The 25,931-nt window shown below is 37.9% G+C and overlaps 1 protein-coding gene across 3 annotated transcripts in view; it reads right to left on the bottom strand.

The window, feature by feature from the left end:
- The window catches only part of GRAMD1C (GRAM domain containing 1C), a 159,977-nt gene extending 136,857 nt beyond the window's left edge, over positions 1–23,120 (bottom strand). For 2 of the 3 annotated variants that reach the window (XM_056793491.1, XM_007493705.3), the window contains exon 1: positions 22,926–23,118. In XM_056793491.1, the coding sequence (XP_056649469.1) occupies positions 22,926–22,952 (27 nt within the window). In that variant the 5' untranslated portion in view covers positions 22,953–23,118. Of the gene's footprint in view, positions 1–22,925 lie in introns of all 3 variants that reach the window. The other variant, XM_056793490.1, reaches the window with a different exon arrangement.
- Positions 23,121–25,931: the final 2,811 nt, after the last annotated feature.

Genomic DNA, 25,931 nt, shown 5'->3' with positions numbered 1-25,931 from the left:
CCTACCAAGGTGTTTCTATGTAGCAAGAAGCTGAATAAAGAGCTCCTGCAAAACTCTTCATTTTAATTTACTTCCACCAGAACAACCTAGATTTCTCGATGATGTTCTAGACCCAAATAAATTTTACTTTGTTTAAAAATGTTTGCCAATGTTGAAAGATTTGCTACATCCATAAAAATTGTGATAAAAATCCATCAGTTCATAGATTTCTTTTTGTCATACAGCAACTTATATGAAATATGATAGTGGGTTTGTTTGCTATTGTAATTAACTGGGCTATTGTGAATTTGGGGGATTTTCGTACTTCTTTGGATATGCATTATCTACTGTGTTACTGTTTTAGTCTGAAAATTGTACTCACACATGGCTGGCAGTGTGTTACTGATTTTAAGCTATATATTTTTGATTAAAAAAATTTGTATTATTGTTTTTCCTTGTATGTGCAATATAGTACGAATTTTCTTTTCTCTCTTTTTTGTATTTGAAGCACATGTCGATAGTATTGAGATTTTTCTTTTTTTTATTTTGCAGTAATATGTCTTAAATACATTTGTTCTAATATTAATGCATACCCAAAAGCTTTAGACTATAAAAATGATGCCACTGATTGTTTAAAAGAATTATGGAACTTTGCTTCATGATTCTGGTTCCAGAAGAAGGGAATATACAAAAAAGCCACTGTACAGTGCTAAAAAAGCACAGAGCACCTGCATAGTGCCTATGTAGCACAAGGTCAAAGAGACCAGATCACAGTGGGATTGATGTCAAGAGAACTTGAACTTGTTTGGTGTTTGAGGTTGCAGCTGTTTAACATGTGTTAAATGCAGGACTTCCTTGAGCCACATTCTATCAAGCACCTCCTTCTCACTGCCATGTAGGCTCCCATTTGCTGCTGAAATCTAGTCCCTTTTCTGTCTTTCATGACAACTTTCTATAGTCCTAACTACTGATTGGGTAGTGCATAATTTCCTAAATTTTCATTATTCTCTGATTCAAGGACCTGTTATAGATTTTTCTTTTACTTAGATTTTCTTAGACATAAGACTTTTACATTTTGTATTTCATCCACAAGTTATTTTTTCTCTTTTATTTGGATTTTTTCAAGTTTATTTTCTTTTGCAAATTGATTATATACCTCATAACTCAGCCATGCATCCCTGAGTGGTCCCTGTTTATTATTCACTTCAGGAGGGCCAAGTTATTGTTGTGAACTTTGATTTAAATTTGAGCAATTTTAGGATAAGAAACTTGCTACCAACCAGAATCCAGAATGCGCCATGAAGATAGATGCCTGCGGAGACCACATGCTGCACCAAGAAGGTCCAGAGTTAACTTTGGGATGTAAATTCAACTATGGGGCGTTAAAATGCCTTTGTTTTGAATGTATACTCTTATGCCAAAGGGGACTGCCCCAAAATTGGCTTTTTGTCAACCTAGTAATCATTGGTTTTGTTCTCTTTTCCTTTTATCCACAAATTATTGCAATTTTAAATTATGTTTCCATGATCCTTTTGGGAAATTGGTTTCCCAATAGGATCACCCGGGGGGGGGGGGGGGGGGGGCGGGAGTATATAAAAATGGAGATTTTGAGCCTTTGGACTTCATCTCCCAGAAGTCCCTTAGTATTTCCCAAAATTCCCTTTTCCTGTGTCCTTGTGTTTTGTGTGATGGCATTTAAGTGGCTGTAATTCCTCCCTCTTCCTATCTTGGACCTGCAACCGGACTGATGTCAGGCAGTTCTTTTGCTTTAGTTATTATTAATAAAACTTTATAAAATAACATTTAGTTATTGATTATTAATTTTAAAACCCACAGGACTAAGGGATAATCTTAGACCACTTCAAGTGAGTCTCCACGCATAGTTCGCCAGTCATTGTTTTAAGTTCTTTATTTATATGTTCAACTTGGCCTGAGAACACAGAAGAGAAGCTATACTGGTTAATACCTAAGGCAACTGAAGCTTTTTTAATGGAGTTAATGATCCCCTGAGTATCAAAGTGTCCACTCCAATGAACAGAGAAGCATATTTGATGGTAGATGCTTCTGGAAAGTAGGGGTTTTCCTTCTGAAGACACTCAAACTTCACTAATCTGTCTTGCTTCCTGTTCATTATGAGAAAGAAATTTGTTTCATTATTAGATGTCAGAGTCAAAACCAACTCAGGTCCTTCTAAGGCCATAAGCTTAGCTGCAGTGTCTGCCCACTGATTTTTCCCTAGAAAGGGTCAGTCCCACCTATACGGGCAGAACAATGAACAAACACTAGTCATGGTTGCAGGTAGCTAAAGAGCAGAGAGGAGTTCTTTAATGATCTCTGTATTTGCAATGGTCTTCATGGTTGCCAGAATGTTGATTACAATTCTCTGGAGATTTTATAACATTAATTTATAAATTTTTATTAGTGAAAAGGCACCTAATAACATGGCCAGCAGTCTAGTTAACCCAAACTCCCTGAGCACTCCATGTCCCCATTCACTCTTGCTGATCAACTAGAAGAGACAGCAAACTTCCTTCATCCATAACTTAACCCCTCCCTCACCCCTCACCCCCACCAATAACATCCCTTTTTCTGGGTCTCCCTGGTTGGACAGACTTGACTTCAGTCTGGGTTAGAGGCTTCCAAATGCCAGGAGTCATGTGAGACAAAAGGCAAACATCTTCTAGGAATGTCTTATACAAATGACCCTCAGACCATGTTCTTAATCCAAAGAATGGTGATTGAATGGAAACCCAATTCACTAGAGAAAGACCCCAAGATTGCTCTTAGGTACCAAGAAAAGGGTGCATGAGCAAAATGGAACTATGAAAACATGAAAGCACTGGTATAACTATTTATTGCCTCAGGGAGAGAAGCAAGAAGAAAGGAAGAAAATCTGAATCCTAAAATGTCAGAAATTGTTTCTACATGTCCAACTGCAAAAACTAATTAAATAATTAAGTGATTGATTATATTATCTAGATATTTGCCAGCAATAAATTTTCCTTGCTTTAATGTTCTATAAAGTTATAAATAATAAAAGAACACCAATGAATCATATTGATCAGTTGCTATATAGTAAACACACTAAAAGACACAGAAAAAGACAATTCCTGCCCTTCCAAAATTTGCAATACATAGGGATTCTTTAGTTTATGATCAAGTTATATTCCCAAAGTTAGTTTAAAATGTTGTTTAGAATTCTAGATCTATTTTCTCCTAGAAAAAAAGTTACACATGATAATCAGGTTCCCTAGTCAGCCTATCTAGTCAAATATGATGTCACCCCTATGTGAATCAATGTCTTATTTTAAAACTTTTTTCTTAAACCTTTACCTTCCATCTCAGAATCAATACTGTGTATTGACTCCAAGGCAGAAAAGTAGTAAGTGACTTGCCCAGGGTTACCCAGCCAAGGAGTGTCTGAGGCCAGGTTTGAACCCAAGACCTCACATATCTAGGCCTGCCTCTCAATCCATTAAACTACCCAACTGTTCCTGTAACAATATTTCTTAAAATAAATTCAGAGTTCCACTTCCCAGATTCCTCCAGTTAAATCCAAAGCAACATGATTAGGTTTTCTCATCTCCAACCTTTCCAAAATGCTTGGCAGTAGGACCAGAGATTCCCATGGCTTTAAGTTAGCTGGAGGCAAGGGCTCTGGAGAGGCTCTATGGGAAGAGAGGTGAGTAAGGACAGGGACTTCCAAGTCTCTTGACTGTGCATATCACCTTAGATACTTCTTCATCCCAAAGAGGCTCTCCAATGACCCCTTTCTCTTTTATGAGCCACTTGCTTACAACCAGTTGCCTCAGACCAATATTCCTCTTTCCTCAGCCTATTACAAAAGAATCACATAACATAGGATATTGGAAAAGTTGGAAAAGAATTGGAAAAGATCTAATTTGAATCTAGTCTAATCAGAATATGAAAAAGAATATTTTCAATATGGTTAACAATTTGTTGCCTGACGACTTCCAGTGGGGAAGAATCCACTACCTTCCAGGCAGTTCATTCACCTTTTGGACAGTTCTCATTGTAAGGAATCCTTTAACTTGAAAGATGAATTATTCAAGCAAAAATTTGCTTCAACAATTTTCACTCTTTTGCTTCTAGTTTTGCCCTCTGGGGTCAAGCAAAACAAATCTAATCCCTCTACCACATAACAGCCCTTCAAATATTTGAAAGCAAATTTTCATCCCTGCTAAATTCTCTTTTCTCCAGACTAAACAATCCTAGGTCTTTCAACTGATACTCATATGACAGGGCTCAAAAGCCCTTAACCACTACAGCTGCCTTCCTCTGGTTGACCTCTGGCTTATCAGTGTCCTCCCAAAAATATGGTCTCAAGAAATGAACCCAATGTTCCAGATGTGGTTTAATCAGTACATACTTTGCTAGTCCTCGATGTCTTTTGGGGGAAAAAAATTCTTGTCCAGTCCTATTCTAAGTCTTCAAGACCTTGTATGAGGTTCTCTTGGCAAAGATGCTGGAGTGGTTTGCCATTTCCTTTTCTAGTGAATTAAGGAAACAGAGGTTAAGTGACTTGCCCAGGGTCACACAGCTAGTGAGTGCCTGAGACTGAATTTTAACTCATCTTCCTGACTCAATCCACTAAGCCACCTAATTGCCTCTGGAGGAAAAAAATCTCTCATTACTACAAACTTAACAAAGGAATACTTTGCTAAAAAGAAAAATAGTAAACAAATTTGTAAATTAATCCATGAATTTCTACAACACAATTTAGGTTTTTTTAGTATATTACAAATGGAACACTTTAGGTTCAGAGCTTCCGAGCTTGGCAGTGTCTCACTCTGAACTTTCTATTCTCTTGTATGCATTTAAAAAAATATTTTAATAAAGTTTTTTCATTTCTTCTTTTTTGGAAACACCAGCCCCAGGCACTGCACCTCCCAATTTATCCCTCCTCCCTTACTATTAAACATAAAGAAACAAGGAGCAAGTAGGTGACTCAGTGGAATGAAAGTCAATCTAGAAACTGAAGGTCCTGGATTCAAATTTGGCCTGAGATACTTCCTAGCTGTGTGACCCTGCACAAGTCACTTAAACTCCATTGCCTATCCTTTATTGCTCTTCTGCCTTGAAGACAATATATAGATTTTGAGATGGAAGATAAGAATTTTGAAAAATAATGAAACAAAAGCATAATTCCAGTCTTATAATAAAGAAGCTACCATACTGGCTATCTCTAAAAATATAAACCTTCTTCTGTACCTCTTATCTATCACCTCTCTGTTAAAGAAGGATCATATTTCGCCACTGGTATTCTAAGGTTATAGTCAGCTTGCACTGCTCTGAATTCTCGAGTTGTTTTTCTCTCAAAATAGTTTAGCTATTATATAAACTATTCTGCTGGTTGCTCACTTCCCTTTGAATCTGTTCACATAAGGCTTCCTAGTTTCTCAGAAACTGTTCATTTTATAAGTATTCTATTAGAATCACATAATATAATATGTTCCCAACTGATTGGCAGCCACTTTGTTTCAATCTCTTTGTTACAATTAAAAATGAGGTTATGAACATTTTTGTGCTTTTGGGTTCTTTCTCTTTCTTTGATCTCTTAGTTACTCCTAAGATTATTAAATACCTAACAATGGCATCACTAAGGTAAAGCACATAAATCAAAAAGGTAATTAATAACAACAATAATAGTAGCATTTATATAGTGCCTGTCATGTGCCAGTTATTTAGTGTTTAGTAACTTTTGGGAATAACTCTAAATTGCTTTCCAAAAATGTTTGGATCGCCTTTGAGAGGCCATGAGAGGCAAACAGGTCCTTGGCTCTCCTGGTCCAGGGCCCAGCCCACCAGGCAGGGGCTTGTCCTCAAAATTTTGAGTCCTCAATCCCCACTTTAGTCTATGGGTCCCGCAAATCCCTGGCCTTCCTTTCTAGTACATATCCTTTGAGGCCAGCCTATATGTGGATCCAGCAGACTGACAGACCTATCAGCAACTATCGAGGTGAAATTGATGGTGATTGTCATGACAATGTAAGAAAAGTCAAGATGTGCCCTATGTCTCTGGCAGCCTATCAAGTTTTCTTTCCAAGCTAGACTCAATATCCTATCATGGCATATATCTTGTTCTCTTCAAGCATCCCAAACCTTTACAGCTTTTATACCCCAAGATTGCTTGATTCAAAGGAACCCACAGACAGCAACCTCTTCAGCCCAGAAGACTCTGTCCTCAGTTTCCTCCCACAGGCTCACATACAATTCTCTCCACAATGGATCTAGAAGAAGCTTCTGGGACCTAATTTGCTTCCTATTCCTGTCTTAGAATTCTGAGCGGCTTGGCCACCACTATTTTGTGGCCAGAACCTAGAAATGATCACATTGCCCTCTTCAGTCTTCATCTCAATAATAAAAGCAGGCAGCAGAGGAAAGACCAGACCTTCCTATTACTGCTAGATATGGAAAAATTTTGATGGAAGGCCCTCACCTTCTCCCCTCATCCTAAAATCCATTTTAGGGGTGGGAAGGGGAATAGCATTAGGGAGGAGAAAGAGGGGAGGCTGTCTAAAAGCTAAAAGTTGGAGGGGAGGGTAAGAGGGATAAGAGAAAAGGCAGAATCAAAGGAGGAAATCAAAATGGAGGGGAATACACAGATAGTAATCATAACTGTGAATGTGAATGGGATGAATTCACTCATAAAAAGGAAGCAGATAGCAGAGTGGATTAAAAACCAAAATATGCTGTTTACAAGAATCACACTTGAGGCAGGTAGACATTCACAGGGTAAAGGTAAAAGGGTGGAGCAGAATTTACTGGGCTGCAACTGAAACAAAGAAGGTAGAATGTTAAAGGGATTTTTCTTAATCTCTCTCCCTCTGTCTCTTTAAGAGGTAGGAACAGACAGATTTCTAAGTAAGAGCAGCAGAGCTGAGAAGAGTCTGTGTGGGAGAGCTGAAGATTCCATTACCTAGGAGACAAAGGAGTGAAAGGAAGGGACAATTGGCAGTTTGAGGTTTTTTACCTCTGGACCTTGAGGGAACAGGAGTCTCTCTCTGAGGCAAGGGGCAACTGGCAATTTTGACTACTGACAGTTGGGATAGAGAAAAGGATTTAGGGAGTTCATAGGTGATGAATGTTTATTTATTAGTATAGGTAGGTAGGTAGTGAATAAATTTTCTAGGTAGAATTGGTTAGATTAAGCCTGGTCTAGTCAGACAGAAGAACCTGTCCTTGAAGACAGAGTAGGGTTTTTAAGAAATTTTAGTTAGGAATAGGAATTTTGGTATAATTTAGGTATAATCATAAGAATGATAATCTCCTTTCCTTCTTTCTATTTTCTATCTGTACTTCTTAAATTAAACTAAGTATTTTATCAAACTGCTCTCCTCACTTTTGTTAAACTCCTACCAATTAACCCTTACAAGTAGCAATTATGATCGCATACAAAGCTAAAGCAAAAATAGATCTCATTAAAGAAATGTGAATCTTAAAAACTACTCAGACTGTACTTTAGAAGATTTGGTTTAGTTATTCCCTTATTGTAACAATGGAGATACTTGGACTAACAAGAATCAGGAATGTATTGTGAACTTTTAAAATTATTCCACCCTACTCAGACAGTGCCTTAGGGGAAGATAAAGTTGTAAACTCCTGATTGAACAATGAAATTCCCTAACTCATACCTTATAGTAAAGCTAGAACCCTAAAGATAGGTCTATTTTTAGATCTAATACAAAAAGGTATTAAGTACCCGTAAAAGTTAAATTAGTACCTAAAAAGGTCAAGTAACTTATAAAAGGCAAGCTTAAAACAGGTGTGAAGTACTCAGAAAATATAATCTAACCAGAGAAGGTGAGAACCAAAGAAAATGAGAACTAAGACTGGGCAGTCCTGAAAAAAAAAGTGTCTATTGTGATTGGTAGACATGAAAATTTAGGGGAAGAGAAAATTTCTTTAAAAGGAAGGGGTAAAAAGTCAGGAGGCAATTAAGTTCAGAATTGAGTTAGATTTTTAACTCAGTTCAGGAGATTCATTGGAGGACTGGAACCCAGCTTGGAGAAGGTCTTGTGGTGAGTGATGACTGACTCCCTCTCCCTTAGGCTCAGGGAGGCCACTTTGCCCTAGGCCTTTAACTACTTCTTGGCTCAGCCTGAGCCAGAGCAGTTTAGATTAATTCTCTCTCTCTCATTCATTCTTTCTCTCTCATTCATTCTCTCTCTCTCTCTTTCCTTTAATTCCTTCTCTCTTTATTAATTAAAATCTCCATAATTCCCCAGCTGACTTGAGTATTTTTCAAATTGGAATTTCCCATGGAGACCACTTATTTAGATTTTAAGTCAAAACACTAAAAATTATCCTTATAGAGATAAGGTAATTGAATCTTGATGAAAGGCAGTATAAATAATGAAGAAATATCAGTACTTGATATGCACCAAATGGTACACCATTCAGATTTCTAAAGGAGAAACTAAAGGAGCTTAAGGAGGAAATAGATAGTAAAACCATACTAGTGGGGGACCTCAACCTTCCCCTGTCAGAACTAGATAAATAGAACCAAAAAATAAATAAGAAAGTAAGGGAAGTGAATGAAATGTTAGAAAAATTAGAGCTAATAGATATCTGGAGAAAAATAAATAGGGATAAAAAGGAATAGACCTTTTCAGTAGCACATGGCACACATACAAAGATTGACTATGTACTAGGGCATAAAAACATTGCAAACAAATGTAGGAAAGCAGAAATAATAAATGCAATTTTTTAGCCACAATGCAATAAAAATCATAATAAGGACTTGTGGAAAGGCAGAGTAAAAGTTAACTGGAAACTAAATAATCTAATTCTTCAAAACTGGTCAAAGAACAAATCAAAGAAATAATTGGTGATTTCATTGAAAAGAATGACAATGAGGGAACAACATAGCAAAATCTATGGCATGCAGCCAAAGCAATACTCAGGGGAAAATGTATATCCCTGAGTGTATATATCAACAAATCAGGGAGGGAACAGGTCAATGAATTGGGCGTGCAACTTAAAAAATTAGAAAGAGAACAAATTAAAAATTCCCAGATAAAAACTATATTGGAACTCCTAAAAAATCAAAGGAATAATTAATAAAAGCAAAAGTAAAAGAACTATTGAACTAATATGTAAGACTAGGAGCTAGTACTTTGAAAAAATAAAATAAAGTACTGGTTAATCTAATAAAAAAAAAAGAAAGCGAGAAGAAAATCAAATTAACAGTATCAAAGATGAAAAGGGTGACCTCACCTTTAATGAAGAGAAAATGAAGGTAATTATTAAGAACTATTTTGCCCAATTATATGGCAATAAATATGACAATCTAGGTGAAATGGGTGAATATTTACAAAAATATAAATTGCTTAAAATTCATTTTACAAGGGCTATAATAGGAATTCTCTGGCACTTTGGACTATATTGAACACCATTCTGATGTTCCAGCAACAAATGAGGCACAGACTACCCAATAACAAAGTAAGGTAAAAGAGACTTTTTAATGAAATTCCTATTAATGAAACAAAGGTTTTCAACATCTGTGTAAAAAAACAGATGGTTGAATCAATTCACAGTGTATTAATAGGCCTGACCTACCACAAGCCCCTCCAACAACTGACATTTTCTTCTTTTGCAATCTCTGTTGATCTACTAAGTATAAAAAGAAAAGATGAAATTTTTAAATCTGATTCATAGCATTTTTTCATGTTATTTTTTTTTAACCCTTATCTTCCATCTTAATACCAATTCTAAGACTATAGAATGGAAAGAGCTAGGCAGTGGGGGTAAAGTGATTTGCCCAGTCACAAAGGAAGGAAGTGTCTGAGGCCAGATTTGAAATCACATCTTCCCAACTCTAGGCCTGACTATGCTACTTTACTGCCCTTTATATGGTTCTTGCTAGCTGTCTCTCTTCTTTTGAAATATACCTATTAATATAATTTGACCATTTATTTATCTACTGAGGAATAGTTCTTGTTCTTATAAGATAGCAAATAAGAACTAGATGTGTGACCTCATTAGCATATAGCTACAAAGTAAGTAAACTACCAGTGCAGGCAGACGTCTTCTCTTCAATTTATAGTCATAGATAATTTTGGCCACGGCCACACAACTGGCATGTATCAGATGTGGGTCTTCAAAGTTACCTCTCTATGTTTTCAAATCAATTCTTTTTATTTTGGATAGAAGGCCTTTGCTGCAAGAATTTTTCTATTTAACTGCTTCCCCACTAATTATAATTATATTGGTTTTCCTAATATAAAAAATCATAATTTTGCAAAATCAAAATTTTAGATTTTATCTTCTGTCATATCTTTGCTATCTTTGGTCAGGAACTATTCCCTGATCCATAAAGGATAATACAGAAAAGTATCACCTTTCCTACTCCTCTAACTTATTTATAACATAACCTTTAGATCCAGGTCATGTATCCATTGGGAGTTTACTGTGGTATATTGCATGAGATTTTAATCTAAATCTAATTTCTGTCAGGTTTTCCAATTTGTCCAGGACTTTTTTGTTAAAGAGTAAGTCCTTACCAAGTAATAGGGGTTTTTGGACTTAACAAACACCATGTTACTATGTTCACTTCCTTCAGAACCTTATATACCTAATCTACTCTACTAATCAAATTTAAAATAGGACCAATTTGATAATTACTGCTTTATAGTTTAAGATTTGGTAGTGCCAGACTTCCTTCCTTTACATGTATTTTCATCATTTTTCTTGCTATTTAAGACCTTTTGTTCTTTCAGATGAATTTTATTATTTTTCTAGTTCGATAAAGCAACCTTTTGATGGTATGATTAGAATTTAATTTGTAAATGATTTTAGGTAACATTATTGGCACAGTAAAATTATAAGCAACTAACCTGTCTTTCATTATCTAACTCTACTTTGTAAAAATTATTTTGTAGTTTTATTCTAACTCTTATGTATCCTGGAAAGTGGAATCTCAAACATTTTATATATTTTGTAGTTATTTTTAATGGATGTTTTCCAATTTATTTCTGCTGTGTTTTTTTTCCTAGCTTTTGGGGTTTTTTGTAAATGCATATAAGGAATAGTTAAGTCTTCAGCTTCATTTTATACTCTAATACTTGGATGTGTCAACTGGAAATCTAGAGATCCCCAGTTTATTTAGTGGGGAGGTAGAAACCCCAGGTTTTGACCTTGTCACAGGAGAGCTTTCCCCCTGAGGGAAGGTCCCACTTCACCAGACAATAGACATCCACTTCAGGTGGGAGGTAGACCCCATCCGAAGTCAAGTAGCTCTTTTTGTCTCCAGAAGCCTTTCCCAGTGTATCACAACCTCCTTCCCAGGATCGAACTCGGGACCTTCAGCTTGAAGCTTGCGAGACTGATGTGCTACATACTGCACCAAAGCTGAAGTGGATGTCCTTATCTGGCAAAGTGGGACCTTCCCTCAGGGGGAAACCTCTCCTGTGACAAGGTCCAAACCTGGGATTTCTACCTTCCTACTAAATAAACTGGGGACGTCTAGATTTCCATGTTGACAGATGAAATTACTGTTTCAATTAATTTTAGTTGAGTTACTGGGGTACTGTAAGTAAACCATATCATTTACAAAAATGAACATTTTGTTTCCTCTTTGCTTGTTGTATTTATCTCCTCAATTTCTTTTCTCCTGCACTGTTAACATAGCCAGCATTTTTGGAACTATAACAAGTAATAGTAGTGACAAAAATGAGCACTTTACCTCTTATCTTACTGGAAAGACTTATTGTTTCTCCATTATAAAAACTAACTAACTAACAAAGCTAACTCTTGGTTTTAGACAGAAAGTACTTAGCATATTAAGAAAAAGTGCATTTATTCCTCTTTTTGAGGGAATTTGTTTTAAGACTGGGCCTCTCTATATCAGCCCAGGCTAGAAATAACAGCAGCCATTTAATGAACTAATCCAAATATTGATCAGCACAATGTCCAACTTGTTAGATATCTTGGCAGTCCACCCACCGAAGAAGGGTGTCATCATATTGGACATAAGAAAGACACCTAAACAGCTTTATTCCTAAAACAGCTCAAAAATCCTATATTTCAGTAATCCACCAGCCTCAGCCTCCCTATAGTTGTTTTGTTTTGGTTTGGTTTTTTTGGGGTTTTTTGTTTTTTGTTTTTACCCCTTACCTCTGACCTGAGTTGAAATTTGGCCTCAGATACTTCCTAGTTATGTGACCCTGGGCTATCACTTTAACCAAATTGTCTAGCTCTTGATGCCCCTACTGTTTCTATGATCTATTCTTTAAGCTACATTTAGTTTAGGATTAAATAATTTACTCCAATAAAATTAGAACATTTTCTCCAAATGTCCATTGTAGATTATAATCTTACTGCATTTTGTCAAACAAGTATGTTTCATATTTATGCTAAACTCATGTTCTAGCAAACATGTATATTCTTTTCAAGGAAGTTTTATGCAGACTTTTGACAAAGGATAGTAAAGGAAAAGACCATAAATTTAATTAATATGCAGCTTTTGGTGATCTGGAAGCATTTTTACAAGGACACAAGTATATGAGAGAATTATTAAAGACAAGAATCATAATCTTATAACATTTGATGACAAAAACAAAGACTTTACAGAGAAGGAAATTACTAATATTAGAGACCAAAAACTTCTGGGTGTTGTTAAAGAATTATAGGCAGAGGATATAAAATTTGAAGAACTGACTTAAGTAATAATCTTGGAATCAATGTTGACAAGTATGTACCTCAATTTTCTGCTTAAATTAAATAATTTGGTCATTTAACTATAGCAGGGCAGAACATAATTAAGCAATTAGTAGTGAATTTTCATAGGGATAGTACCATGAATAGTACTATTCTCCTACTACTAGAATGGGAAATATTCCAGAGGCTAACATTAGTTTGTGAAAATTTGGTTTATAATGTGGGAGATCTAACCGAAGAAGTCTGTAAACTCAAAGACTTAATTCAGAAGTTACAAAATGACCAGAAAAATTATACTTGTCACGTAACTATAGAAATATTTTCAACCTAGAAGAGTAGATTAAAAAAACAAACAACCCTTACTTGCAGTCTTAGTATCACTTTTTTTTTTTTTAACCCTTAGCTCTTGGAATCAATGCTTTAAATTGGTTCCAAGGCAGAAGAGTAGTAAGGCTAGGCAATGGGGTAATACAACTAGGATCACAAAGCTAGGAAGTATCTGGAGTCGTATCTGAACCCAGGATCTCCCATCTCTAACCACTGAGCAACCTAGCTGTCCCCCTTCGTATAATTCTAAGACAAGAGCACCATGGGCAAGACAAGCATGGTTAAGTGACCTGCCCAGGGTCACACAGCTAGTAAATGAGGACAAATTTGAAACCCTATCCCCTGACTCCAGGTCTGGTCTGCTATACACTATACTACCTAGCTGCCCTTGGAAGAGAAGATTTTTGAAGAGGGCAACCTTTAATGCATGCAGATTTAAGTTTTAACCTTTCAATTTCAAGCTAACTTTCCAAAAAAGCTGATGTTGTCTTGTTTTGAGAAACCTGTACAATGAAATCTTTGAAAGAAAACTGAGAACTACCATTTATGGTATTTTATATTCTCAAATACTTTGTAGAAATGTTTTTAGAAACAAGGTTACTTGTTTCCTTACAGATTTTGTCAGATTTAAAAATCTAATTAATTCATTTTGATCAAGATAAAAATAAGCGGGTAATTCTACAATTCTTTAGTTGTGCTGAATATGATTATGAATATGATTATTGATCATCTTCAAATAAGGTTTTATCTACTGTCTCTGAAAAAAAAGAAAAAAATAACGCCAGTGATAGTTTCAGAGAAAACTAAGAAAACTTTATGAACTGATGGCAAAGTAAAGTGGGAAGATCAACTATGATTCTAGAAAACTGATGATGAGGCCTGCTACCCACCTCTTAAAAATGATGAACTCAAGTTGCAATATATATATATATATATATATATATATACACACACATACATAGATATAGCCAAAGTGGGAACCTTTATTATGCATGTTTATTACAAAAGAAAAATATCGTTCTTCTTAGATTCCCTGGCTGCCTTCAAGTCCCAGCTAAAGTCAAAATCCCATCTTCTACAAGAAGTCTATCCTGAACCCTCTTATTTCTAGTACCTTCCCTCTGATAATTAATTCCGATTTATCCTGTATATAGTTTGTTTTAGGGCAGCTAGGTGGAGCAGTTGATATGGTGTTGGGCCTGAAGCCAAGATGACTCATTTTCTTGAGTACAAATCTTTCCTCAGACATTTACTTAGCTGTGTGATCCTAGTCAAGTCACTTCACCCTGTCTACAGCAGTTCCTCATCTGTAAAATGAGCCAATGAAGGAAATGGCAAACCATTCTAGTCTCTTTGCCAAGAAAACCCCAAATGGGTAATTACTCAAATTTATAAAGGGCTAAATCAATTGTACAAAAAATCAAGCCATTCTCCAATTGATAAATGGGCAAGGGACATGAATAGGCAATTTTCAGTTAAAGAAGTCAAAACTATTAATAAGCACATGAAAAAGTGCTTCAAATCTCTTATAATTAGAGAAATGCAAATCAAAACAACTCTGAGGTATCACCTCACACCTAGCAGATTGGCTAACATGACAGCAAATGAAAGTAATGAATGCTGGGGGGTGGGGGGGGATGTGGCAAAGTTGGGACACTAATGTATTGCTGGTGGAGTTGTGAATTGATTCAACCATTCTAGAGGGCAATTTGGAACTATACCCAAAGGGAGCTAAAAGACTGTCTGCCCTTTGATCCAGCTATAGCACTGCTGGTTTGTACCCCAAAGAGATAATAAGGAAAAAGACTTGTACAAGAATATTCATAGGTGTGCTTTGTGGTGGCAAAAATTTGGAAAATGAGGGGATGCCGTTCGATTGGGGATTGGCTGAACAAATTGTGGTATATGTTGGTGATGGAATACTATTGTGCTAAAAGGAATAATAAAGTGGAGGAATTCTGTGGAGACTGGAATGACCTCCAGGAAGTGATGCAGAGCGAGAGGAGCAGAACCAGGAGAACATTGTACACAGAGACTGATACATTGTGGTACAAGAGAACGTAATGGACTTCTCCATTAGTGGCAATGCAGTGATCCTGAACACCTTGGAGGAATCTACAAGAAAAAACATCATCCACATTCAGAGGAAAAACTGTGGGAGTAGAAACAGAAGAAAAACAACTGCTTGAATACATGGGTTGAGGGGATATGGTTGGGCATGTAGACTGTCTAAATGAACATCCTAATGCAAACACCAACAACATGGAAAGAGGTTCTGATCAAGGACCCATGTAATACCCAATGAAATTGTGCATCAGCTACAGGAAGAGTGGAGGGAGGGAAATAATGTGATTCTTATAACCAAGGAATAATGTTCCAAATTGACTAAATAAATTAATTCAAAAATAAATAAATATGCATTTGTTAATGAATTAAAAAAAAACCCAAATGGGGTCATGAAAAGTTAAACTGACTGAAACTGAACCAAATAGTTTTATCAATGTTTGTTTACATGTATCCCCCAGTTATGCTGTGATCTCCTTAAAAACAGGAATTGTCTCTTACTTTTCTTTGGATCCCAAAGGCTTAAGTACAGTGGCAGGGACACAACTGCATTTATTAAATGTTTATTTACTGATGACTCAATTCTGATCAGTGTTATCACTGCAACCTTTGATACTGTTAATCATCTATTCTTGAATATTCTCTGCTCCTATTTGTCTGATCCATTCCTCAGACTGGCTGCTAGATTTTTAGTCAATTACAGTTATAAACTATGGGTGCTCCTCAAGGCTCTGGCTTGGGCTCTCTTCCTCTTTTCCCTCTATACTACCCTAGTCATCACTATGGGTCCAATTTATCATATCTATGCCAATGATTTCCAAATATATCTATCTCACCCTAATTCCTCTCCTCAGCTACATATTGGTGTCATCAACTCTTAGGCACCTAAATTCAATGTTTAAAACAGAATTCTTTCCTCCAAAATTCTCCTCTCATTTCAACTTTCCTATTAAGGGCATCACATCCTACAGTTATCCAACCAGACTCCCAACCTTGGTTGTCACTTTTCTCTCTCATCATTCCACAAACCCATTTGTTGTCAAATCTCATCACTTCTACCCTCACAACATATCTCATATACATCCCCTTCTCTCCAGATGAGTCACCACCCTAATTCAAATCATCTTCACCCTTTGTCTGAATTATGACAATGACTTTCTAACTTGCATGCTTACCTCAAATCTCTCCCCAGTCCAATTCACCCTTCACTCTTCTGGAAGTAGAGGCACCAAGTATCTACCACTTTTTCAAGGAGGCTAGCCAAGATGGCAAGGAATGTTATAGGAAGGATGTCAGCTAACAGGGATAGTAGGCTCAAGAGAGACTTTTTTCAAGCTCAGGGAGACATGGTCTTATTTGTAGGTAGGAAGAAAGAAGCCACTTAGTAGGAAAAGCCTAAAAATCCAGTGTTCCCTTGAGAGGATAAGGATTAGTGATATCATGGGAGGAAGAGAAATGAAATTTGGAATAACTGCTGTGAAGAATATGATAAAAGAATATTATGACTGGGGGCAGCTGGGTAGCTCAGTGGATTGAGAGCAGGCCTACAGAAGGGAGGTCCTTGGTTCAAATTTGGCCTCAGATACTTCCTAGCTGTGTGACCCTGGGCAAGTCACTTAACTCCCATTACCTAGCCCTTACCACTCTTCTGCCTTAGAACCAATACACACGTTCTAAGACGGAAATTAAGGGTATAAAAAAAGGAATCTATGAGAGAATTGTTAAAAAACCTTGCAGGAGAGCCCAGTTGAGATCAAATAACATAAATTTGTAGAAGCCCAAACCAGAAGAGTTTTGTGATTTCTTCCAGCTCTGTTCATTGTTCATCCTTTGTTTTCTAAAAGGACCAATGATGGGATTTAAGTGAGACAGATTTGAAAATAGTCTTCAGTCTCAGTCTTCCAGCATCAGTGAAGACCAGTGGCAAGATAAAAGTCAGGATTGCTGGCACTAGCCCAGGATGCAGTGGATAACCTTGGCATATTCGATATCTGACCAAGCTTTAAGTGCTCCACAATGCCTACTCCAGCCACCTTCATGGCCTTTAGATCAAACTGTTCTCAGTCCACCAGGGGAGGTCTTCACAAGCTGGGTGTAGACATCTCCCTAAGTCACTGATGGGGTTGAAGCTGGTCACTTACCCCCAGGTAAGGAAGGTTTTACTGGGTGTAGCTATTGTTCATTAGCATGCAAATAGAAGCAAAGAAGGGTTAGGATTTGGCAAAATGTGATTACTAATATTAGAGATTAGATCTAATCCAATCCCTTCATTTTAAAGCTCCATCCTTAAAAGGCATTAAGAGGTAGAGACAGGATTCTAACTCAAGTCCCATGACCTGAAGTTCAGCTCTCTTTCCATTGTTCCTTAAGGGAAACAATTACAGTAAGATTTAAGAGATTTGGGAATTGATGAACAGGAAAGCAGAACCAAGTGTGGGTGATAAAGCAAAATCAAAAGAATGCCCATCCCTGTGTGAAACTGAGGTGGAATAGAGAAGTAGGTCATGGAGCTGAGTAACTTGCTTGGAATACTTGGAAGTATTAGTATTTGAGGGAAAATCTAACTGTCTATCTATATTGAAGTCTGCATGGGAGGGAGGATTTAGAGTGGGAAGAAGAAATATTCCACTCAATGATCTTGTCTTTCAAGATGGCTTGGGTTCCTAACTGTCATCCACTGTGTTAGCAATCTCTCTCAGCGTGGTATCATGTCCAAAGTTGATAAGCAGGTTTCCAATGCCTTTATCCAGGTCAATGGACTTACTATTTAGTTAGACAGAAATTATACCTATGTATACACACATGCCTTTACCAATGGATTTGTAATTCTGTTAGGGAAAGATTTTATACATATATATACATGTATACATATGAAAAACAATATAAAGTAATATGTACTAATTGCCAAATGAGTCACACAAATAGAAGATAATAGAGATTGGAGGAAGGAGTGGCCTTCAGAGGCTGAGCATTTAGAAAAGGTTTTGTGAAAGAACTTAAGTCTAGTCTAAAACTTTATGGCAGAGTAAGGCAGAAGCAAAACAAAGTCAAGGGTATACTTAGGACAGGGCAAACATGTTCAGGATACAATGAATGTTCCAATTTGTCAAGAACAAAGGATTCATGTGAGGGAATAAGTAAGATAGATCGTAGATGAAGGACTGATTGAACCTTTAGTAGTCATCCAACCTCCACATTTTACAGATAAGAAAACAGGACCAGAGAGTTAAAAATACCTCACCTGAGGAAGCATACACCAATCATAATGTAGTAAATTTGGAATCTAAACCCTAGTCTTTGGAATCCAGTTTTTCTTCCAGGAAACCATTAAGCATCATATTTAGGGCAAAGTCTAGAATGTCAAGCTAAGGGTTTAGTTTTTACTGACAAGATGCACAGTTTTAAACAATGGCTAGCAAAGTAGTATATGTAGGGCATAGCCAAAATATAGAGAGAGATGTTGATCACTGAGACCAATTCAAGGAGTATTGCTTTAGTCCTTATGAGTTGAGTGGGGCCAGAACCAAAATGGGAAGGAAGGAAAAGATGTGAAATTATCACTCTTACTGGTCCAGTCCCCTAGGATTTCATCAGTGTAGTATACCTGTCTCTCCTGAGAAACATTAGGACGAAATGAAGGGCCATCTTGGTGACTGGATGTGGAAAGAGGGAAAGGAAGGCGATTACAACAAAAAGTCTGAATAACTGAAAGCATGAAGAATTGTCCGAAATAGGAAAATCCAAAGGGAGCAACAATGCTGGTAAAAAGATGAATAGTGGGGAAAGCTAAGTGGAGCCTGACCCATTGACAGAAGGTCCTGGGTTCAAATCTAGCCTCAGACACTTCCCAGTTGTGGGACCCTGGGCAAGTCACTTAACCCCTATTGCCTAGCCCTTACATTTCTTCTGCCTTGGAACACAGTATTGATTCTGTCAAGTTGAAATCTGGAGACCCCAAGTTTGCCCTGGTCCCAGGAGAGTTTGCCTTGAGGGAGGTTTCAGACTGAAGAATAGACCTTAAAGTCATTGATAATCCCTGTTTAGGTGGAGCTGGTCAATCTAAATCAAATGTTAAGTACCCTTTTTGTCTAGAAAGTTTCTCCCCCATTGTATCAAAGATCTGTTCCACAAAAAGACCAAGACCTGGGCAGGGACCATCTTTTTAATATCTATTGTAAGTAGGCCACTCCCTGATACCCCAGCCTCTGGCTATGGTTTCTTTTCCAAGTCTATTTATATCCTGTCATGGTAGTTGGGACCTCTTAACCACGGTAATGTTAATCAATCATACTTCCATGTCCTTAGTTCCCCAAAAGGTATGTAAGTTCCCCAAATTCTATTGTTCTTTGGAGGATGATCTAGCATGGCTTTTCTCTCAGAGATACTGTTGCCAGAGTGCCAGAGTCTTCAGCTCTGTGTGGTTTTAGGTGCTTGACTGTGTAGCAGCCGATCATTGAACACCATCTCTTCCTGATGAAAGACTTGGTTTTTCTGACTACTTTAGTAGTTCTGTGTTTTTACCAAGTTTACAACTGCAAGACAGAAGGTAAGGGTTTAAAAAAAAAAGAATAGCTTGTTTTCTGATAATAAATTTACCATCTATTAGGGCTTGTGAAATTTAACTGTAGCTAATTTGAAGCCAGGCATAAGCACTTTCCGTCCTGTATTCCCCATATATAACATACATTTCCTATCCCCCTAATCTTGCACATTTCCCATCAACCTCAGATGTAGCAAATGCACTCCCTCATACCCAGCTCAATTCTCGGGCTAGTTTCCATATCAGAGTCTACTATGATCCCACAAATGGATAGTGCCCTTCTCCCCTCTAAGAAAACTCTCCTTATTTATTTTGTATGCAAATTTGTATTGTGATACAGTGTGGAATAGAACACATCTAGGCAGCTCTCTGAAGACTTTTTTTTGGTCAATCAATCAAAAAGTATTTATTCAGCTGTTAACTGGGTTTTTGGGAGCCCCAAGTTTGCCTCTGTCCCTTAAGAAATTGCCTTGGTTGAAGTCCCACATTGACCATAGCGAGGGGGACTGGAGAGATGAAGGAACCGAAATAGCAGCTTTTGCCTACTTCTCTTGATTACACTATTCTCTAAACAATAAACCTTAAGATTTAATTATGTCTACTAGTCCCACCTAAACTGGAATCATTAAGTACTTTAAGATATATTGTTTAGTCAGAGATTGGGTCTGTCTGGGACTTCCCCCAAGGCAATTTCTCAAGAGACAGGGGCAAACTTGGGGCTCCCAAAAACCCAGCTAATACAGGCCTGATTAGTGCTAGTACAGTTAGTCTCTGCTCTCAAAGGGCTTACATTCTAAAGATACAACATACATATAAATAGGTACAAAGAAGACATTCACAGAGCAGGTAAAAATTAACTTTGAAAGCAACAGGGTTTGGAGGCAGAACCATGAAAGGATGACTTCAGAAGGTAGCACCTGAACCAAGTCTTGAAGACAGAAAGGGACCACCATATTGACATCCAAGCCATTCTTAATAATACAGAACAGCTTCTTCAGGACTTTTCTCCAATTCTCTTTGGATCACACACAATTTCAATTCTGTGGTGGTCCATGATTCCCAAATAAAAAGCATCTTCTAAAGACTTTTAAGTTGCAGAAAAGAAACTCATCTGCATTCCTAGAGTCTTCATACCAATGAAATCACAGGGTTGGTCTCTAGTCCTCTGCAAGGTATCCCAAGTCTTACTGAAGTATTTTTTAACCTGATTTATTTATTAAAGCTTAAAAGACTTTTGGTCTGTATACCAAAGAGAACATAAAAGGGGGGAAAGGACCTATTGTTACAAAAATATTTATAGCTGCTCTTTTTGTGGTGGCAATGAATTGTTAATTGAGGGGATGTCCATCAGCTAGGGAATGGCTAAACAAATTATGTTATATATTGGTGATGGAATACTATTATGCTATAAAAAGGATGAGCAGGATGGTTTCAGAAAAAGCTAGATATACATAAACTGATGCAGAGTGAAATAAGCAGAACTGAAAGAATATTGTACACAGTAACAGCAATACTGTAATGCTGATGAACTGTGGAAGACATACTCAGCACTACAAAGGATCCAAGACAATTCTGAAGGACTTATGACAAAGAATGCTATCCACCTCTGTGTGGAGAGGAAATAATTTGTTCTTCTCAGGATGGGATTCCATTAAAGAAGGAAAACCTGTTTAGGAGTTCAGAATAACCATCTCAAGGACATTTTGTTATTGCCATAGGCCCAGTGAGTTGAGAGATCTCTTATCTCATAGAAAGCAAACCATTAGGTAATCCTACCTCCTTATCTCCTCTGACCTTTAGAAGTTGGAAAAGTCCCTCCTGAAAACATAGCTACCTCTTCATAACTCCTTTGCCCCCACTCATGATGGGACTCATGCTATGTTACTTTTTGCTTTCTGATTGGGTAGTCTTTTGCACCTAGATTTTAAGTTCAGCCCCCAGATCATGGGATATCAAACAGAGTGGGTGGTGGTTTGCCTCAGCAATCTATAAAATGCAACTATCTGCACCCATACCTAGGGCCACCATTAGGGCATGACCCCTTCTCATGAAAGATTAAACCTTGTTTCTGTTCACAGTCTCTATTCTTTAAGCCATGTTCTCATACAACCTCCAAAAAGAAAACTGCTGGAGTGAGATACAGATCAAAGCATATTTTCACATTAGTTTATTTACGGTTTTATTTGGGGGTTTTGGTTTTATATGAGTATTCTCTTACAAGGATGACCAATATGGAAGTAAATTTTGCATAATAACATGTCTAATTGCTTGGGGAGGGGGAACCTTGGGAGGATGTTTGACAATTTAGATCTTATAATTCAGAAAACATGTTGAAATTTGTTATTACACATAATTGGGAAAATAAAGTATCTCTGAATTTTAAAATAATTAGTTTTGGGGAAAATCTTTTTGGAATATCCTTTATTATCTGGGCTTCAACACAACAAAATTTAAGGGGCTTTTTCTTGAACAGATAGTAATAAGCACTTAAATGCTTTTTCTGAATTCTCTTGGTTCCCTCCCACCCCCTTTGCTCCCTCAGCCAAGCAGCTAGGTGGAGCTGGATCTGGAGTCAGGCAGACCAGAGTTCAAGTTTTGTCTCAGATACTTTAAGTGTTATAAGTTAAGAGGTATAACTTATAAGAGTTGTGTGACCCTGGGCAAGTCACTTAACCCTATTTGACTCAGTTTCCTCACCTGTCAAATGATCTGGAGAAAAAAAAGGCAAACTATCCTGTATCTTTGCCAAGATAACACTAAATAGGGGCACTCAGTCATGACTGAAGGACAACAAACGACTAGCATAGTGTAGTACTTGGCACATGGTAGGCATTTAACAAATGCGTTTTTTATTGTTTTGTTTTTTACATTTCCCCACCACCACCACCCCAGCGCCTAGCAAAGTTCTAGGCATTTAAAATGAGTGCTTTTTGGATGAAGTTTGAGAATACCAATGCTTCAGGACTAAAACTATTTTCCCCTATACAAAACCAATTGCATGGGTACAAGGGTCACATCTGGACCAAATGAGGGTTGGCAAACAAACACGCGGGAGGCAGAAGCCTCATGGGTCATGGGGGGAGAAGAAAGGCAGAAGAGCAGCCGTTTCCTTGAAAATCACTTTTCACTACTTTAAAATGAAAACTTTGGAGGATGAAGGGGGAGGGGAGACGGGCGAGGAGTCGGTGGATCACAACTGGAAAAAAAAAAAGGGAGAAGGAAGGAGGGAACCATGGCCAGGGGGTAATTTACTAATGCTTAATGAAATGCCACCCCCAAGACCCATTCGTCCCAGCCAATTTCACGCTTCCGGCTCTCTAAAAACCCCTCTTACCTGGTGGGTAGTCAAAGTACCCTCCATCTCAGCCCTCCTGCCTGGGCGGCACTGCGCAGGCGCACCTGCACTCTTTCTTTCTCTCTCTCATCCCACTACTACCACCACCTCCATCACTCCCTCTACCCCGAGGCACTGACACCACACAAGAGCCACACAGGTGACCTTCCAACCGGGAAAGAGGGGCGGGGGAAAGAAGTCGAGCGTACGCGCACGCGCTGCCCCATCGCTTCCCCTCCCCCGCTTTCCCACCAGCTCGCCCTCTCGCCTAAGGCTGGCCTTTAGTCCCTCGCCCTGCACAGCGCACGTGGACTCCGGCGCTCCCCCCAGTGGCGGCGGTTGAGAACCCGACTTTGGCGCCAAGTCCCCGCCTCTTGGCGGCGCTGAAGCCGTCGACTTTCCACCTCCGCTTTAACTCTCGTCATAGGGTCTATCTTCTCCATCCCGCCCGAAACTCGGGCCGGCTGGGGTCCTGTAACCGCCGTGAATCCCACGTCCCAGCGGTCATCCCCGGCTTCGAAAGCCTCAGAGCCCACTGAGCCTATCATCCCTACCCCCACAAACTGCCCCTCTTGCGGACTTGTTTTGCTTGACTGTGCATATTTGTTGCAAAGATTTTTGGTGTCTCCCCTCCATTGGGAAGAAGGGGGTGGGGAATGCTTGTGGGGTTGGGGGAGGATAGATGAAATAATCCCTTTATTATGCATATTTGTTACAAGGATTTTGATTTGGGGTTTTTTCTCCCCTCCATTGGTAAGAAAAGGAAAAATTCGTTCATTGACACTGCAAATCTGTTACATGGATTTTTTTTTCCTCCAATGGAAAGAAGAGAAAAGAAATGCTCATTGGAGGTTACAGAATTCATTCATTGACTATATTTGTTGATTATGCGTGTTTGTTAAAAGGAATTTTTCTTCCAATGGGAAAGGTGGGGCGGGGAATATCGGTTCTTAACCGGTTTGGGGTTTTTTACTTGTTTGTTTTTTCCTGGGAAGAAGAGAAAATGGATTCTTGTTTATGGGGACTTGGGGGACAGGGATCATTTTTTGGCTATGCATATTTAATACAAGAATTTTTCCAGGAAATAGATGCTTATTTATTGTGGAAGGATTCTTTGACTATGCATTGTCTCAAGGATTTGTTTTGTTTTGTTTTCTCCAATGGGAAAAAAAGGAAATAAATGCTTGAGGGGAGCAGCAGCATTTCATAACCATGTGTATTTGTAGGAGAATTTGTATGGGTGGGGTTCCCCTCCAATATAAAGAAGAGAAAATAAATGCTTGTTCAGTGGGAGAAGGGGAGGTCAAAAGAGCTAGCTGGTAGTCCAAGGAGTCAAAATACAGTGTCAACATGGAAATATGGAAATCCCCAGTTTACTTAGTTTAAGGGTAGAAATTCCAGGTTTTGACCTTGTCACTGGAGAGATTTCCCCCTGAGGCAAGGTCCCACTTCACCTGACTATGGATATCCTGGTAGTTTGGGTGGGAGCAGCTAATCCCATCCAATATTAAGTATCTCTTTTGTCTCTATGCTTTCTACCTCTAGGCTAAGGTCCATTATCAAGGCAGCCCAGCCCTGAACTGAGTCTTTCCCTTTTGTGACCATTGTAGGGCATAGGCCCCTAACTGTCATTCCTGTCTGGAACTCCTCATTTCCTTTCTTACCATTGTAAAGTCAATCAACAGGCAGGATTATGAATTTAGGTCATCCTTACTCTTACTATGATGATAAAACCTCTCATGGTAAAATGAGATATTTATAAAGTGCTTTGCAAACATTGATGCATCTATAAGTGCTAGTTATTATGATGATGATTGCTGTTGAAAACAATTAACATATACATAATGTTTCAGTGTTTGCAAGGTGCTTTCTCTATCTTATCTCTTATTTGAGCTGGGAATGCTTAGACTGGAAAATACAGTGGGCAAAGGTAAAGCCAACTTCAGCTGGTAGGCTGCAAAGGTCAGAACTGGGAACAAAAGATAGAAATAGAGATACAATTTTAGCATCTATGCAAGGAAAAGCTCTGTAGTCATTGGCACCATCCTAAAGTAAAATGGATTCCTAGCAAAAGTTGTATGACTTACTTTCAGGGCTGTTTGTTGAGGACATTTTTGTTTAGGTTTGACTCCTAACCCTTTCAGTTGTAAGATTTCATAGTACATTCCTTAAGCAGCTCTTGCAGGTTTTACACAGTTATAATTCTCCAACCCACCAACCTTTCTCCTCATGTCGTCTTTCTTTTCTCATCTTCCACACAAAACTCATAAACATCTCAATCTGAGCACAAAAGCAAATACAGAATCCAATTCATGGCTTCAGGCTTTATACTTATGTGTGTTATGCAGTTTTTCCTATGCTGTCCTAAGTTTTATTTTTCCGAATATCTGAAGTTATATCTCTTGGATTTAGGACTATAATAAAAAATAATGATAACATGTAGCATCTAGTGTGTTTAAAAAAAAAAAACTTTCTTACAGATCTCTTATTTGAGCCTTATAACAACCCTGTGAGGTAGGTGCTAGTATCCTCCCCACTTTACATTTGAGGTAAACAGAAGCTAAGGGATGTGTTCATAGTCACATTAGCTAAAAAGTCCCTGAAATTGGATTTAAACTCAGGTCTTCCTGACTGTGGGCACTGTGCCACCTACCTAGCTGCCAAGATGAGGGGCCATGCTTTTTTTAAAGCATGAGACCCAATGTCATGTTATTTTCAAATTTGTAATTTATAAAATTTAATCCAAACCAAATAAGAGAGTTAGTTCAAAAACCTAGTAAACCAATGATGTGCAATAAATGTCAAAACTGCTGGAAAGATCAACAATAGTGTAATATATTTTGGAGAGATAAACTTTGTTTCTGTAATTGTAAAGGGAAATGATGACTATAATGATTCTGTAAGAAAGTAAGTTTATATAAAGAGAAATTACCAGTGAACTTTATTTAGATTTTTAAAAATCTTTTGACAAGGTTTCAATCAAAGTCTAGTTGAATAAGTTATAAG

This window comes from Monodelphis domestica, chromosome 4, assembly GCF_027887165.1.
Source record: "Monodelphis domestica isolate mMonDom1 chromosome 4, mMonDom1.pri, whole genome shotgun sequence".
In the NCBI taxonomy this organism is placed as follows: Eukaryota; Metazoa; Chordata; class Mammalia; order Didelphimorphia; family Didelphidae; genus Monodelphis; species Monodelphis domestica.
Note: the sequence above shows the minus strand (reverse complement) of the source record. Positions and strands in the feature narration are given on the sequence as shown.